The sequence below is a fragment of the Ranitomeya variabilis genome, chromosome 5 (assembly GCF_051348905.1).
Source record: "Ranitomeya variabilis isolate aRanVar5 chromosome 5, aRanVar5.hap1, whole genome shotgun sequence".
Taxonomy (NCBI): domain Eukaryota; kingdom Metazoa; phylum Chordata; class Amphibia; order Anura; family Dendrobatidae; genus Ranitomeya; species Ranitomeya variabilis.
The window spans coordinates 175,052,058-175,069,557 of NC_135236.1; the positions used below are offsets into that span (position 1 = coordinate 175,052,058).

At 45.8% G+C, this 17,500-nt stretch overlaps 2 protein-coding genes across 3 annotated transcripts; one reads left to right on the plus strand and one right to left on the minus strand.

Moving 5' to 3' along the window:
• Positions 1-9,565: 9,565 nt before the first annotated feature.
• LOC143775419 (uncharacterized) lies at positions 9,566-10,447 on the minus strand. The gene is made up of 2 exons (XM_077263543.1): positions 9,988-10,447; positions 9,566-9,883 (listed from the first exon to the last, which is right to left on the minus strand). The coding sequence occupies exons 1-2, from the start codon at positions 10,338-10,340 to the stop codon at positions 9,805-9,807; spliced, it is 432 nt and encodes a 143-aa protein (XP_077119658.1). The 5' UTR covers positions 10,341-10,447; the 3' UTR covers positions 9,566-9,804.
• A 1,014-nt stretch (positions 10,448-11,461) lies between these two features.
• NGRN (neugrin, neurite outgrowth associated) lies at positions 11,462-16,561 on the plus strand. Of its 2 annotated transcripts, none has more exons than XM_077263544.1 (3): positions 11,462-12,061; positions 13,473-13,583; positions 15,883-16,561. In XM_077263544.1, the coding sequence occupies exons 1-3, from the start codon at positions 11,721-11,723 to the stop codon at positions 16,496-16,498; spliced, it is 1,068 nt and encodes a 355-aa protein (XP_077119659.1). In that variant the 5' UTR covers positions 11,462-11,720; the 3' UTR covers positions 16,499-16,561. The 2 variants fall into 2 exon arrangements, with proteins under 2 accessions (XP_077119659.1, XP_077119660.1); XM_077263545.1 differs by lacking the exon at positions 11,462-12,061 and adding an exon at positions 12,186-12,206.
• Positions 16,562-17,500: the final 939 nt, after the last annotated feature.

A 17,500-nucleotide genomic window follows, 5' to 3' on the forward strand; every position in this document is an offset into this window, starting at 1 on the left:
TCATTCTTCCGATCGGTGTAGTTTCTAATGGTCGGACCTAAGCGCTCATCTATCCTGTGGAGCCCATGGATCAGTAAAAACTTGTTTTAACCAAAGAACCCCATTATTGTAAACTACCATAATTATTCATCTCAGTTATGGGGGCGCACAGTAGATGTGCAGGAGCCCGGTGTTTTACAGCTGATGCTCCACTATAGTGGGGTAACTACTGACAGATATTTGCATATATCTTATGTTTAATCTGGTTTTTATTGAAAAGAACTTCAAAACAAACAAGGAACAAAGGATTCAACAACATAAAACGTATTGAGTACAAAAAGAAATCTCATATACAACTGTATATCAAGACCTGTAACCAACAAGTCCCGAAATAGTATAACTTTCAGGTCAAAATCATTTTCAATCAAGTCCAACAAGATCTGAAAAGAAAAAAAATCCATGGCGGATGTAGGTATCCCCTATCCAGGAAGACTGTAGGACCTTTGGTGATACATATGAGGTATCCTCTGAAAGAGAGCGACCCAAACAAGAGGAGCTAGGTCACTCCAAGTAATAATGGTATAAACACGAACGGAAAGAATGAGACTAAGAAGAGGAATATGAGGGAGGAGAGCGGATGAAAAAAAAAAAGGGGGGAGGGGGAGGAACCATGGAGTCTGATATAGAAGGGGGCAACTTGCACCCCTATAATGACATCCATCTAACCCGTATTGTTCAATCTATCTTCCTTATGGCTTAGGGTACCGTCACACAGTGCCATTTTCATCGCTACGACGGCACGATTCGTGACGTTGCAGCGTCGTATGATTATCGCTCCAGCGTCGTAGACTGCGGTCACACGTTGCAATACACGGCGCTGGAGCGATAATTTCATGACGTATTTTCGATGTAGAAGCCGTTGGTTACTGTGCGCACATCGTATACAACCTGTGTCACATGATGCAATCATGCCGCCACAGCAGGACACTAGACGACGAAAGAAAGTTTCAAACGATCTGCTACGACGTACGATTCTCAGCGGGGCTCCGGATCGCAGTAGCGTGTCAGACACTACGATATCGTAACGATATCGCTAGAACGTCACGAATCGTGCCGTCGTAGCGATGAAAATGGCACTGTGTGACAGTACCCTTAGAAAAGAGGGATTGAAAGTCCTGAGAGTCCATAAACAAAATCCAAGGACGCCAGACCTGCAGATATTTCTCCATTGAACCGTTAACCTCAGCGGACAATTCCTCCATACTTTGAAGGCTGGTCATCTCCTTGACCCATTCAGACACACTAGGAGATTGGGAGGATTTCCAATGTCTCAGGATCACAGTGCGAGCAGCAGTTAAGCAGAATCTTAGGAGCCCCTTTTTCTGGAAGCGAAACGAGCCCGGGAGGATAGATAATAAAGCCACCTGGGGGAGTTGGTCACCAAATGACCACTAATGGCTGGATAAGCGGAAAAGACAGAATCCCAAAATGGCTTAATAAGCTTACATCCCCACCAAATGTGTAGCATGGTACCTCTCTCTACTCCACAACGCCAGCACCTATCGGAGACGGAGGAAAAAGCGGCGTGTAAGATATCAGGACAGCGATACCACCTGGTGAGAATTTTGTAATTCTTTTCCTGTGCGGCACAGGCAATAGAGAATTTATGTGAATATACGAACGCCTTCCTCCACTCCGCCTCCGATATGGCAACTCCCAACTCACCCCGCCACCTCTCCACATACTTGGGGAACTTGTCTTTGGTATTTTGGTTCAAAAGAGCATATATTAAGGAGACAGCATGTGCAGGCAGTGACCCCAACAGGAAAAGCTTTTCAAACGGCGTAGGAAGGGAGGAGTATGAGCCTGCTCCCTCTGGAGACGAGAGGAAGGATTTTAGGTGGAGGTATTCCAACCAATCAGAAGGGCCCCCTCCCTCTAACGGCTGCACTGATTTGAAAGCGGGCATGGCCGAACCCTTGAGGACATGAAAGCATCTGGTATTGTCCCCTCTCTCCCACCAAAGAAAACGATCCCTCTCTACACCCGGGGGAAACTACGGATTAGAGAAGAGAGGCGTAAGCGGTCCACTGCCCAAGGACAGAGAGCCTCTGCGGGTCTCCAGATCCCATCCTCTAAGTGTATCTTTAAGGAGGTCAGCTTCAGAACTGAATTGACCTCTACTTTTAGGGCTGTTCCAGGGAAGGTTATGGAGTGGAATTGTAGAGCTAATTTGTTCTATTCCCACCCATTGTTTGTCTGAACTGTGGAACTGCCAGTCTAGCATGCGTGTCAATAGCGCTGCTCTGTGATACAATTTGAAATTCGGAAGACCCGCGCCCCCTGAGCCTTTGTGTCTATATAAAGTACCCATGCCGATCAGGGGACTACCACCCCCCCCACACAAATCTCGAGATGGCTGATTGGATTCTGGAAAAGAAAGAAGGAGGAGGAATTAGAGGAACTGTCTGGAAAATATACAGGAAACGAGGAAGTACATCCATTTTTATCGCATTTATACGGCCGAACCATGAGAGCTTCCGCTTATCATAGCTACCTAAGTCTTTCAAAGTCTTATCCAAAAGGGGTTGGAAGTTTAAAGAATATAGTTTAGTATGATCTGTCAGGATGGCTACTCCCAAGTATCTTAATGCTGTTTCCTGCCATTTAAAGGGAAAATTATCTTTAAGATGTTGAACTTCATCTCTAGATAAAGTTATATTAAGGGCCTCTGATTTAGAATAATTCACTTTAAAATTACTAAGATGGCCAAATGTCTCAAATTCTTTGACTATGGAGGGGAAGGAAATGCGAGGCTGTGATATAAACATGAGGTCATCTGCATATAAGGCCGATTTAAATTGACCTACCCCAACTGGAATACCGTGAATGCTGGGGTTCTTTCTAATGGCTATTGCCAGATGTTCCATTATCAATACATACAAGAGAGGGGACAGAGGACACCCCTGCCGTGTACCATTGTTGATGTGGATAGGGGAGGACAGGAACCCATTAACCCTAACCCTAGCTGTAGGGCCCCTATATAGAGAGAGAATCTTCTCAATAAATTTGGTGCCCAGGCCCAGTTGATGCAAGGAAGCCGACATGAAGCTCCAACTGACCCGGTCGAAGGCCTTCTCTGCGTCAACCGAAAGCAAACACAATGGGAGTGATCTGGACCTCGCCCGAGCCATCAGGAGAAGAGTTTTATACGTATTATCTCTGGCCTCTCGGCCCTTGACAAACCCTACTTGATCTGTATGAATAACCCCGGGTAATAAAAGGTGCCAACCTATTAGCCAGGGCCTTCGAAAATATTTTGATGTCCACATTAATCAAAGAGATGGGCCTATAATTGGAAATTAACAATGGATCTTTCCCTGGTTTTGGTAAAACGCTGATGTGGGCCTCCAGGGACTGGGGCACGAATGGGGATCCCTCTGACACAGAACTAAAGACTTTTGTTAGGAAAGAGACAAGCTGTTCGCGAAATACCTTATAAAATTTTGGTGTGAACCCATCAGGCCCTGGGTTGCCTTGCGCAGGTGTGTACTCCGGAGGACAGAGAATGACCTGTAATCCAATATTGCGGCCAGCATGCAGCCAGCGGGTAAGGAAAGGGTGAATCAAACACCCGAAAACCCCGCCCATATGACCCAAAACTGGTCCCACCAAATTCAGGTGACAGGTTCCCTTTAATAACCTGATGATGGTTACAAATAAAGATAACTGGAGCAACATTCCACAATCAGTATCTGAAAGCAAAACATGGACACATATTATTGCATATCAGAATAGTGCATTAATTTTGAAAGGAAATCATCCCCAGACCACAGATCTCAAGGAGGAGGGAAATATTCCCGCCCCCTCCTGCCCCAGCCTTGAGTGGCCCTCGGCAGACGTTGGTTTAACCCCCCCAAAGGCCTCCACTGGAATAGTAGGCCAGTCCAAAATTTCAATCCGAGGGAGGTTCAAGGTTGATGTAAATGATGCAATGTCCGATGGGGACCTGAGGATATGCATGCGGCCCGCATGACGGACCTGCAAACGGAATGGAAACCCCCAGCTATACGGCAAGTTATGATCTCTAAGCAAATCCAAGAGAGGTCTCAATGCTCTTCTTTTTTGCAAAGTAAGTCGGGACAGGTCCGGTAGGATTAGAATCTTTGATCCTTGGAATAGAGCAGAGGATCCATCTCTGAGCCTCTGCAGGATGGCTTCTTTTTGTACATAGTGATGAATGCGGCATATCACGTCCCGTGGACGGTCTGGGTCAGATGCTCTGGGGCCAAGTGCTCTATGAGCTCTGTCCAATTCAATCTCCTTCTCTGGAGGCTCACCCAGAATTCTGTTGAAAATGCATTGCAATGTGTGAGAAAGATCTTTAGATTCTACTGACTCAGGTAGACCCCGTATCCTCAGATTATTGCACCTTCCCCTGTTTTCTGCATCTTCCTGGGCTTCTATCAGGTAGTGAAGCTGGCTGGAGTATATGTCTAGTGACTTCTGATGAGAAAGCATCTTCCTTTCAATATCTTGGATTCTGTTAGTATGGTCCTGGACCCAAGTATCTACTTGTTTAACTTAAGTGCGCAGAGTATTCAATTCTGACCTGCAAGCCTGCTCCAGCCGTGTTATGTATGTCTCCATGTCCTCTCTTGTAGGAATAGCTGTTAGGCCTGTCCCACACGTCCAGATAATTCCGGTACCGGAGTTATCCGTGAGCTCACGTGGCACATCAGTGTGGCACACGTGCGGCAGCCGTGTGCCGACTGGGTACCACACGGACCGTGCAGGAGACAGCGCTACAGTAAGCACTGTCCCCTGCTTTGGGTGCTGAAGCCGCCATTCATTTCTTCTCTCCAGCAGCGTTCGCTGGAGAGAATGAAAAATCATTGTTTTTTGGGGTTTTTTGCGGTAGAAATAAAGATCTTTGTCACCAACCCCCTCCCACCCCCTGTGCGCCCGACCGCTGGAAAGAAAATACTCACCCGGCTCCCTCGAAGCGTCCTCTCCGCGCCGCAGCATCTCCTGTATGAGCGGTCAACTGGTGCCGTCCATTACAGTGATAAATATGCGGCTCCACCCCTATGGGAGACGCGGAGAGGAAGCTTCGAGGGAGCCGGGTGAGTATTTTCTTTCCAGCGGTCGGGCGCACAGGGGGTGGTGACAAAGATCTTTATTTCTACCGCAAAAAAAACAAACAACAATTTTTCATTTCTTCTCTCCAGCGAACGCTGCTGGAGAGAAGAAATGAATGGCGGCTTCAGCACCACGTTGGGGGGACAGCGCTTATGTAGCGCTGTCTCCTGCACGACACACGGACGGCACATGGACAGCATCCATGTGCGGTACGTATTTTACACGGACCCATTGACTTTAATGGGTCCATGTGATCCGTGCGCTCCCATGAACACTGACATGTCTCCGTGTTTTTCAAACGGACACACAGTCCATGAAAACACGCTGACATGTGCAGAGACACATTGATTTTAATGTGTCTACGTGTGTCAGTGTCTCCGGTACGTGAGAAAACTGACACCTCAGGTACCGGAATCACTGACGTGTGAAACCGGCCTTAGCCTGGTTCGTAGCTGAGTCAGCTCTGCTACAACTCCTGAGGCTTGTATGGCAGAGGAATGTGTGTCCCCTCCCCTGGGATGAGCAGAAGCAGCAGTCTCCTCCAAAGGGAAATTAGCTCCTGCTGCACCGTTGGGGATTGTAGAGCACCCTGGTGAAAGTGAGGGGGGAGGCAGTTCCTCAGAACACCTTTTCTGCCTCTGGGTCTCATCAAGGGTTAACCCCCACCCAGATTCTGCATGCCATGTCTGAGTCTGGCTAGAATGACCAGCTGCCATCAGTGTACCTTGTGCGTCCATGTCTGTGCTGTGCCAGTCCTGGTCATCATTCATGGTGAAGGGAGACAGCAGCCCATCCCCCTGTGCTGTGCTCACAGGCTGCTTAGGCCTCTTTCACACTTCAGTTGTTTGGCGTCAGTCAGAAACCGCCATTTTCCTCAAATAGCGGATCCGCCATTTTTTTTTTGGCGGATCCGCTATTTTCCCATAGACTTGCATTAGCGACGGATTGTGGCGGATGGTTGTCCGTTCCATCCGCCATGCGATGGATCCGTCGAAATTTGGCGGACGTTGTCTAGACATTGACGGACATTGTAACGTTTTTTGTCTACGCCTAATTGGCGGTTCGCGACGGATCCATCACGACCGCCATTTCATAGAATGGGTGTCTATGGGCAACGGATCCGTCGCGAACCGTCATTTGGCGGATCCGTCGCCCCAATCCGTTTTTTTCAATTGAGCATGCTCCAAAAAGTAGATACTTTGCCCAGAAAACCCCAAAACTATATAAACAGGACAGGTGGGCCTCATTCCTCAATGTGCCATCAAGAGAGAACACAGACCCTGCCAGCAAGAGAGACCCTGCCAGCAAGAGAGACCCTGCCAGCAAGACAGACCCTGCCAGCAAGACAGACCCTGCCAGCAAGACAGACCCTGCTAGCAGCCAGCAAGACCCTGCCAGAGACTGCCATGTGAGTACTGCCATCCAGCATGAGTTCTGCCAGTGTGTGTGTGTGTGTCTGTGTGTGCCCGCCTTGCATGTTTTTTTTTCATACTGTGCTGGTATTTTGAATGGCTGTGCTGTGACATGTGTGTGGTGTGTGTATAAATGCCGTGTGATGTGTGTTCTGCATTTTTGTTATTTTTCATACATTAACATACTGTACTGGTATTTAAAATAAAGAGCAGTGTAGCTCCTAGTTTCCAAAAAAAAAAAAAAAAAAAATTGTAATAAAAATTTCCACAAAACTGTCCGTAGTATGATTTCAAGATAAATTTAAAACTGGGTCTACATTCAATAAAGGTGTTTGAGGTTCTATATACAAATGCGGAATGCAAACCTTTGGTATAGAAGATGTTATCTGGTTTTAGAAAATAGTAACTGTAGGGTAACCATAATTATCATTTTTGGGTATTGGTATTTTAACTTTGAATGAGGGAAATTTTTTATAAGGTTGAAATTGCGTCTGGAGGAGGGGGTGGGGTAGGTTTACCAACATGCGCATGGTGCATATCGACTTTGTAGTTTTGGTGTTGCTTTCAAGGAATTTGGGGGGGAAACAGGAGGTGGAGGGTTTTGCAGCTTGTGCATCAAGCATATCAAGTTTGAAGGTAACAGTTAACACAATTTTTTTTTTTTTTTTGTGTAATAATTTTTTTGTGGGGAATCAAAATGTATGTTGGCATACCAATACATAATCATTCTAATTAAAACTGTGTTTACATTGGAAGATTCTTAGAGGAACCAAGCAAGGGACCCAAGAGAAACGCAGCAAGGACCCAAGACAGACGCAGCCAGGCCCCCCAAGTTTGGAAAACAGATGTAAGTATAAAGTCCCGAAAGCAGCATCTATCCTTTTGTATAGTAGCTTAGAACTCTCTTTATACTTGCAGATTCTTAGGGACCCAAGACAGATGCAGCAAGGACCCAAGACAGACGCAGCAAGGACCCAAGACAGACACAGGACCATAATGTCTTCTGAAAGCCCCCCCTCACATCGTCAGCTACCTGAGGTGATTTTTTTTTCTTCATAATTTTTTTTTGGTACATCTCTGGTAACATATGTTTTTGAACCCTATATATATTTATTCTGTTTTCACAGGAAGCTGAAGCAGAGGGGCTTCCAGAAGGAGACGGGCAGGGTGGAGAAATGAGAGGAGCGGGAGCGCATAGTGTAAGTTTTGCAGAGACAGATCCTCACATAAAACACACTACACCCAACACAAACATTCAGCACAGCCCACACACAGTACATATGCCTCCATCCAAGCACATAATTTATTTACTTTTTTTATTAGTCTTCACAATCCGAGGCTCGACGTAGAGTTCCTCAGAGCACCTCCCATAGTCGTCGGAATGCTAATCGCGGTGGTCACCGAAGAGTAAGTTCCTTTTTGGTTTGGTGTTTAGTAAACTGTAAAATTCATGTGGTATAATCTTTGCCTTTTTATTCTTATTTTTTTGTTAAGGCTTCACAGCGTGCTCCCGAACAGTCTGAGGAAGAGGAGGGCATTGATGTAGACACCCTCATTCAAGCGATCCAAAGTCGGGAGCCGCTGTGGAACATGTCGGACCGCCGCCATGCTGACCAGTTCGTCACCCGACGGCTATGGGAGGAAGTGTGCTGTGCTGTTCTGGATAACTGGGAGGAACTCGACGCTGGGGCCCAGGATCTAGCGCGTAAGTATTCACACTTCATTAACTTAGGTTAGCATGATTTAATGTGTTGTATAGTAACCAATTTTTGCTTTATCTTTCCAGGTAACAGGGTTATCGTGCGGTGGCGGTCACTCAGGGATCGCTTCAAGAGGGAGTTTAACAAGGAGATGCAGGCCCCCGAGTGGATCAAGAGGATAGAGGATGCAGGAGCAGGTATAAATATGTAAGAGCCCTGTCGTTCCTCCGGTCGACTCTGCTGAGCAGAAGGTAAATATTCAACACCACATGTTTTCAGTCAAACTGTTAAAATGTGTAACCTTCTATTTTTTTTGGCAGCAAGGGCAATTGTAATATCAAGATACTATTTTTTTTCTTCTTTAACAGCACTGTCTGCAGCACTTGGGAGCCTGCATCAGAGTTGCACCCCTCTGGAGCGATCTCTCAGGAGTCTGCCACCGGGGACCACGTCGACCCCTCTGTATCTGTACCTTCCCTTTTGTGTGATCCCTCGGCCCCATCCACCAGCGCTGGAGCAGCAGGCTGGACTTCGTCACTTGAAGCTGCAGGTGATGAGTTAGAGTTCCCTTTACCCCACCCCTCTGCCACTGCCGCAACATCTAGACCACCTTTGGGGTCAGGACGGCAGCGCCAGAGAGGTCAGGAAAGGAGCTATGCGCCTGAGTTTTTGCATCAGAATGCACCCTTCCAGAATGCCATCAAGCTTTTGGGTGAGCAAACATCTGCTGGGTACAGTATGCTTAACAAAAGCATACTTGAACTCAGCAGTCGTCTGGATAGGATGCATTCAGATGCAAACCAGTCACCAAGACACTGTTCTTTTCAGTCGGTCACCAGGCACATGGAAAATCTAACTCCTGACCTGCAGATGCATGTGATGCAAGGCTGCCACACTGCTCTAGCCCAGGCGATGTCCCAAGCCCCTCCACCTGCCCTTCATGTTTCAACACCTTTCCCCTCTCAAGCCGCCGTCTATCCTCCCGTCCATCCTACTTCTACTCCTTCGCCATTCCTTCCTTCCCCCCTCAGTATTTCCCAGTACCTACCTTCCCCTTTCCATTCTTCCCCTTTAACTTCACCGTTCCCACCAACACCTTCAACATACCTCCCACAGTCCACATCTGTACCTCAACTCCCTTCCCAACCTCATGTTTTCACCACCCATTCCACTTCTCTTCCTCCCCGTGATGTCCTGTCCCCCCCTATCGACGTGGCCCGCCCTGTCAGCCCCTCCGCTACTATCTCCACCCCAAATTATGAGAACTTGTAAATAAATAAAACTTTTTTTGGTTTAAAAACAATTTTATTGTCTTTCTCTTTTTTTTTTTTTAATCTGTATTAAAACCACCAAGGTTATGGTAAAAGTAACAGTAGAAAATGTGTAAAGAGGTACCGGTTCAAAACATACAATACTGTGAGGTTAAAGTCCAAAGGTTTTGTAACAAAACAAAAAACATGGTATATTTACAAGTGTGAAAAAAATTTTTTTTTACACCATTTCGTACTGCCAGTCAACTGATCCTTGAGACATGAAGTAGTCTGCAAAATTGTCCTGCATTCTGGAGACTGCTACTGGACTGAGATTGTGGATATCCCAAGCCTGAACTGGAAATGTAGGGATGAGAACGACTCTCCAGTTGCAAGGAATCTGTTAACAAAAGGAAAAGACAATAATTAATAAAAATTTAAAAAAACAACATTACAGTTATAAGTCTGATGGATGAGAATCATTTAAAAAAAATAAAAACTTACCGAATAGTCACCATGAGACGCTCCGCTGGTGATATGGAGAAGCGCATCTGGGTGTCTCGTCTCCGTATAGAGTCTTCCACATGGCCCAACAAAATTTCAAAATTTTCTGCTTTCATTCTCACATAGCTGAAGAATTTCTGAGGGTTTTCCCTCAATTCAATGTAAAGTGTTGAATAAACACCACGGGTCATGCGTTGGGCTGTGATAGGATAGAGCCACAGCCTTCTCTTCCGCCGCTGCCGCAGGATGCGCAGTCTTTCTTCCTCCTTGTCTCGAACGATGACTGCCAACCGATTTGCCTCAAAAGTAAAATCCGCACATATCTTCACAATATTCGCCAGCACCCCTTCCATCTTTGCGACTTTCTCTAAAACCTTTCAAAGATGTGGTGTAAATACACTGTATATATAGTTTTCCAGTAGTTTCCAGTAGCCAATCACATTGAGAGCCTCCCTTTTTAAAAAACGGATCCGTCAAAAAACGGTTACAACGGATCCGTTTTTTTGACGGAACAGTGTTAACTGATCCGTCACAAAAACGGATCCGTTAGAACCGTTTTCTCAACAATTGTGACGGATCCGTCAATCCGTCACGATGTCGGAGCTGACTGATGCCAAACAACTGAAGTGTGAAAGGAGCCTTAGACGACCTCCTTGTTTGAACTCCTGCAGCACTGAGTGATGGTATGGGTGCTGACGTCTGTACAAGATCTTGCTCTCACCTCGCTCTCCTGTAGCCCCAAGGCATCTGCATAGCTGGAGGGGGCGGTGGCCATGTTTTTGCAACCCTTGCTGGCCGGGGTTCCCAGAAGAAAGTTCTGTATGCCTCTGTTGCTGGATGAGAGGCTCTTGGATCTGCTGCAGGCTCATCTCCCCTTTCTCCTACAGCTCATGTTCTGAGCAAAACGCCCCAGGGAGTTCACAATCGGCTGATTCTCAGCCCGGAGAAGAGAGCTGAGGTGAAGTGTGTCCTCACTCCTCCATAGCCAGTCCACGCCCCCTTTGCATATAGCTTTAGGGTGAGCCCCTAGAGTCCATTCCCCTGGTGGGCCCCAGACACCCCAGTCCGAACCTTTCCATCTGTCTATTCTAGATGGAACATAGACACAGAAATGCCATACAGACATGTGAACAGATCTCTCCATTTAATTTCCATGTATATCCTCCCCAAATGGATAACACAGGAAATAAAAACTGACATGTGCACAAGGCCTGAGTAAAAGCTGCCATACTGCCATGTGGGTGGTCTGCATTCCTTCTGTCTTCAGATTGGAGACGCCCTCTACTACAGGTCACACCTGATGTCCCCCTCCTGAGAGGGGCCCCTTTAAAGGGCTTGTCCAGTCAAAATAAGTCATCAGCTGACCACAGGATAGGTGGTAAATGCTAACCTGGGGGTCTGACCACTGACACATGCACCGACTGGCAGAACAGAGAACTGGTACTCCGGGGGGTCTCATCCTATATGGGCCCGGGCCAGATGCCCGACCACCGTCATGTTCATTCTCTATGATGCAAGGATCTCAGTGGCCCCATATCCAATAAATGGCGCACAGGTCAGGCATGTGCACCGCTGCTCCATATTAGCAGAGATAAAAGTGCCTCATTCTGCCAATTAATGGGGGTCCCAGCAGACCTCACCGATCAGCAAGTTACCACTTATTCTGTAGGTAGGAGATAACCTGTGGTGAACCCCTTTAATTACAAGCTGTAATGTAAGACACAAGTCTGAACATGATTCCTAAAGCTTCTGATCACTGCCCCCCCAATTCTCACAGAAAAGCCCACCCTCACCCTGATCCCACACCGCCTCGCTCCGCGCTCTACAGGCTGAGCCTGCCCGGGCCAGGCAATGGATCACAGAGCAACTCAGACGGAAGTAATCGATGTTCCGTGATGGCGGCCTCCCTGGTGGCAGCAATGTGGAGGCTCCGCATCCTGGGTGCCTCTCACTGCTCGCCATTGGGCTACCGCGGTTTGCGGACCCGTCATCCGGGAAATCCGTTCCCTGTAGACGTGCAGGAGCCGGAAAGTGACGGAGAGTCGGAGGAAAACGTGGAGCAGGAGCTCAAGAGGTAGTGAGCGGCGACATGTGCACTTCGTCAGCAGCGGCGTCTGTCACTGCGCGTAATAATGTGCGCTCACTGCGGTGTGTCCGTGCTGGGGGCAGTTCTTATAGGCACCACTAGATGGCGCAAGACCGACTTCCTATCTCATGCTGTACGGCGGTGTGCCTGCGCCTGTGACTGTACGGCGGTGTGCCTGCGCCTGTACGGCGGTGTGCCTGCGCCAGTGACTGTACGGCGGTGTGCCTGCGCCTGTATGGCGGTGTGCCTGTGACTGGCGGTGTGCCTGTGACTGGCGGTGTGCCTGTGACTGTCACACTTGGCTGTAGTTTCAGCCTGCAGAATGGTCTCCACACAGGGGCCCTTTTCCTGATGGACCTCACATTACTCTGATCGCTCATTAAACCAAATGGGGGCATAATAAATGGATACAATACAGATGAAAAACCGCCGGTTTCTGTTGCAGGAACACACCTTTTTGGTGCAAATTTTCCCCATGAATTTCAGTAGGGTTTGAGAAATCTGTAAGGTCCCGGCTTAGCATTGCTTTTCTTTGCATTCTCGATGCGTTTCTGCAGCAAAAAAACAGACCTAAAAATGCATGAATTTGTGTGAAAAATGTGTGCATTTTTGATGCAGCAACACTGCATATTTTAGTTTCAAAATCTGCACCAAAAAGCAAATTGTGAACCCGGCCTGTGGCTCTGTGCTTGGCGGAGTCTTATCGGAGTAATATTTCTTGTACACAGAAAGCGGCCCCTATTTGATCAGTTTGGTTAGTGTGTCAGTTCTTACCATCAAAGTCTGGTCAGTTTCCTAGCAAGAAAAAAAATCTGGAGGTTTCTCAAGCTTCTCCTATCAGTCCATAAAAAAAAAGGACAGCACCTGAGAACTTTTCAATTTTTTTTTTTTTTATTTTCACTGACCCATAGACATGCATTGGTGATTTTGATGTACGGATCGGATCAAGATCTGACATGTCTCTGTGATTTTATGCAAACCAGTCGGTCCACAAAAATACATGAACATGTGGAAAAACGTGGATAGAACTTGTATGTAAAAAAACCTGATGTCTGAATGCGCCGGCTGCACTATTATCTTTAAAAAAAACCCACAAAACTTGACAGACCCTTTATAATTCAGTGATGGAACAAAAGGATAATAAGTGATCATAATGGATATTTAAGAGAAATCCATGATGCCAAAGTGCACACTGTCCAATCTGCCCCAGGCATCCCACAGGCCATTCTTATCAGTACAAGACAGTCTTGAAAAATGGTCTTTCTAGGAGCCCAGTGCTGGACAAAGCTTCTGTAACGCCCACAGAAGGTCCCTCCACCTACAGTATTGACTTGTGTCTGGGGAATCTGTGGAAGAAATCTGGTGTCAGTTTTTTTATCGTTGATTTTGTGTCCCTCAGTGCCCTGAAGAGACATCAGAGAGCAATCCGGCTGAAACGACTGAAGAAGGAGCTGGAGCCTCCTGAGCCCGCCGAGAGGCGTCTGACCTGGAACGCAATCCAGCAGATTAGGTAGGTAGTGAAGATGGAGGCTCAATTTGTCATTTATCAGTCATTTTCTTTTTTTTTTTGTCTTGTGGTATTCTCTGACCTTTTTTTGCGCCAAAGTCATCAAAATGTCACACGAGAATTTAGCTCAAGATGAATCTGGGGTAAAATAAAAAATGCTTTTTTTTTTGCCATTAGCCGCTTTTTGTGAATTTTTAGCAAAAATTGTAAATCTCTATAAAAAAAAAAAAAAAAAAGGTCACAAAAATTTGCCAAATTGAAAACTCATCTAAAAACCATACAGCGTGGGGGGAGGGGGGATGAGTTGCGAGAAATGGTAAGTCACATTTCATGAATTTGACCAAAACAGAAGATATAAGGTTTTCTAGCTTCTCCAGTCAGTGAAAAAGCAGACAGCGCTCAGATGCAACTAAGATGCCATTAGCACATTTTCTGTTTTTCTTGAACCGATGGCCTTGCGTTGCCAAGTATGATCAATGTCCTGTAACAAAATCTGATGTCTGTTTTTCAGTTTTCAAAAAAAAAAAAAATGGATGTGAATAGCCCCATAGACTAAAATGGGTATGTGTCCTATGCGTGAATCATGGATGTCTGAATGAGGCCTTATGGTGTGAGTGATGGGACGATGATTCAGGGGGCCTTCTTATCAAAGACAACCCCCTTTTGCCAATCTGTGAGGATCTTGCTGGCAGTCAGGCATTGCAGTGGTCATCCAGGTAATACAAGGATGGTTTAAGTATGGCACAGAGTGGTCCTCAATATTTAATCATGGGGGGTTCCTTCTATGATGTGCATATGACCTCTCAGAACATGGTCTGACATTGGCTTCATTAGTGTGTCTGCCGCTGTCTTCATACTCCTCACCGCAGAGTTGGGACCGGGCACACGCTCTACTGAGCTTTGGGAATCTAAGGCTTTGTTCCCACGATGAATATTTGGTTGAGTTTTTGATGTTGCAGATTTAAAAAAAAAAAAAAAAAAAAGGCTTTATTCTTTTTTTAACACAATGGAAAAATTAACAATAACGACCATTAAAATCAATTACAATCATCAATATCCACTGAAGCCAGATCATTGTCTGACTTTAGATCAATGTAATGTAGTTGGATAGAGAGAATCCTATGCATACACTCAATACATACCACCTCATACACATGCAAGAGGTAGAACATGCATTATTAATTACTTACCATTTGCTGTCTTCTCTGCTTCCCAGCGACGGTTAACTTTTTTTTTTTTTTTTTGCTTCATGTGACTCCAGTTCTCACTATCTGGCAGAAATCGCTTTCTCAGTGAATATAGTCAGACAGAGATAGATTCTTTCATCTGAGAGAATGTGAATCAAATAACACTAATCTGAGTGTCAGCATAATGTGATCTGATCCTCTCAGGTGAGAGAATCGTAGCACACTATGGCTACGTTCACATTTGCGTTGTGCGCCGCAGCGTCGGCGCCGCAACGCACAACGCAAACAAAAACGCAGCAAAACGCATGCACAACGCTGCGTTTTGCGCCGCATGCGTCCTTTTTTCATTGATTTTGGACGCAGCAAAAATGCAACTTGCTGCGTCCTCTGCGCCCGGATGCGGGCGCCGCAGGGACGCATGCGGCGCAAAACGCAAGTGCGACGCATGTCCATGCGCCCCCATGTTAAATATAGGGGCGCATGACGCATGCGGCGGCGCCCGACGCTGCGGCGCCGACCGCAAATGTGAACGTAGCCTATGAGAAGATGGAGAGAAACTTTTCCATTGTGTGAGTTCGTGGAAATGGGACTGCACTCGGATGTCGTCAAAGTGCAGTCCGATGCTTTCTACGTACCTATAGATGTGAATAGGTGAGTGGCTTCTGAATTCAGAGAGAAAGTGCAGGGATTTTTATTTATTTTCGTACACAGATTCTGTAAGTGAATAAAATCGTTCATTATCATTGTCCCTTTGAATGTCATTGGTCCGAGTACTATCCGACAAAACATCGCATAGCACTCATCCGATGTATAGGCTGGTGTGCGCGAGCCCTGACTGAGAGTCACAATGTGAGTCTTATAGACCTGCATTGGGAAAACAACTACCGATCCACACAAGACGCTGTGCCATGAGGTCATTGGCACCTACTCGTTTCTGATTTTGCAGAATGAAAACAAAATTGCCCTTTTATTTCCTTTTTTTATGATAGCCTCATGACAATGGTAGAAAATTGTAGCACCAGGCACATGGTGTAAACTGATTTTAACGTTGGTTTTGAAGTTTTGTCCAGTTGACTGTGGAAATTACAGTACTTTGTCACTTTTATTTTTCACAGATATTTGAGACAGGAGTTACCGGAAGAATGGCCACTGACACGGCTGGCTATAGGATTTAATGTGAGTACCGATGCCATAAAGAAAGTACTGAAGTCAAAATTTACACCAAATGAAGCAAGAAGAATGAAACAAGATGCCTCTGTTTTCAGAATTCTTGGCCAAAATCTTCCAGTTTCCTCAAAAAAACAGCTACAGCTCGAGGCTTCTTCCAAACACCCAGCGCAGCCATTGTTACCACTACAGGGGAATAAAAGACAATTGCTTATCAGCCAGTCCGCCCATCTTCTGCCTCCACCAACACCATCAGACTCTTCAGAATTGGCTTTAAGGACTGAACATCTGACAAAATCTCTAACGCCGGAGTCTCAAGATTTGGTGCAAGGCGTCTTCTCTGCTGCGTCTAGTCAGGGTGGGCCGGCCACAAGTACAAAGGTAGAATCTGACCAGACCATGAACAAGGAGGAAAGGACAGAGGATGAGAAATGGGACAGAGAAGTACTAAGTGACAAAGATCTGGAAGAATTAGCCAACAGTGGCGCTCCGAATAACATGAAGGTTGTGCAGAAAGGAAAGGAGTTTTTTGATAGTGATGGGAACTTTCTGTACAGAATTTAATTTTAGTAGCTGAGAATTATAATAATAAAACCAAAGTCTGCACGGTTCTCTTATTTTCAGATACATGGAAGAGTTTGTCTTTTTTTTTTTACTGATAAAGCATTATTTTGTTCCATCAGAATGACGGACTCCTTGGTGAAAGCTGGTGGACCCCAATATGAGACAGAACCTATTCCAGGCATGCAGATGCTTTCTATGCTGTTTTGTTTGTCAGGAAACAACTGTAAAAGAAAAAAAAATTATATAGGAAAGGTTCTCTTTTTGGTTTTTTTTTTTTTTCTATTTATTTAGTTAAATCTAGTGATGAGTGAGTATACTCGTTGCTCAGATGATCTCTGCGTATTTTGGCATGCTCGGAGATTGTTTTTGTCGACGTAGCTGCATGATTTGCAGCTGCTAGACCGCCTAAATACATGTGAGGATTCCCTAACAAACAGGCAACCCCCACATGTTTTCAGGCTGCGTCGACAAAAACTAAATCTCTGAGCACTACAAAATACTCGGAGATCACCCGAGCAACAAGTATACTCGCTCATCACTAGTTAAATCCACTCCTAGTTTGGGGTTTAGTGTCTCAAATAGACACATGAAAAATCATCTTCTGCCATAAGGACGGTCTCTCTCCACTATAGTCTCCAGCTGGGATAATGCCACAGGAAGGCTGAGGTTGGGTTACCCAAAACCAGGCGGGCTCTGCATGCGCTGAGGATGTGTTATAGCTGTTTGTTTTTTCGTCTCACTTTGGATAGCTGTACCATGAATGACAGCTAAACTCGTCACAGATAAGCCATAGCTCTGTGAGCTTGTTCATGTGTAGAGCAGGGATGTCAAACTCAAATACACAGAGGGCCAAAATGAAAAACTTGGACAAATTTGTGGGCCAACCTTGATATTTCTTAAACAAATGTCTACAATTGAGGAAGTTTTTCCTTATCAAATATAATGATGAAACGTTTCAAACTTAAAGGGGTTGTCCCATGAACAACGAACATTTTAATAGAT

Bases quoted from the DNA above. Each gene is read 5' to 3' on its own strand.
- NGRN (XM_077263544.1), top strand. From the start codon at position 11,721: ATGATTCCTAAAGCTTCTGATCACTGCCCCCCCAATTCTCACAGAAAA. The intron at 12,062-13,472 runs GTAGTGAGCGGC...TGTGTCCCTCAG, and splicing joins GTGGAGCAGGAGCTCAAGAG to TGCCCTGAAGAGACATCAGA. The intron at 13,584-15,882 runs GTAGGTAGTGAA...TATTTTTCACAG, and splicing joins AACGCAATCCAGCAGATTAG to ATATTTGAGACAGGAGTTAC.
- LOC143775419 (XM_077263543.1), bottom strand. From the start codon at position 10,340: ATGGAAGGGGTGCTGGCGAATATTGTGAAGATATGTGCGGATTTTACT. The intron at 9,884-9,987 runs GTAAGTTTTTAT...TTTTGTTAACAG, and splicing joins CGTCTCATGGTGACTATTCG to ATTCCTTGCAACTGGAGAGT.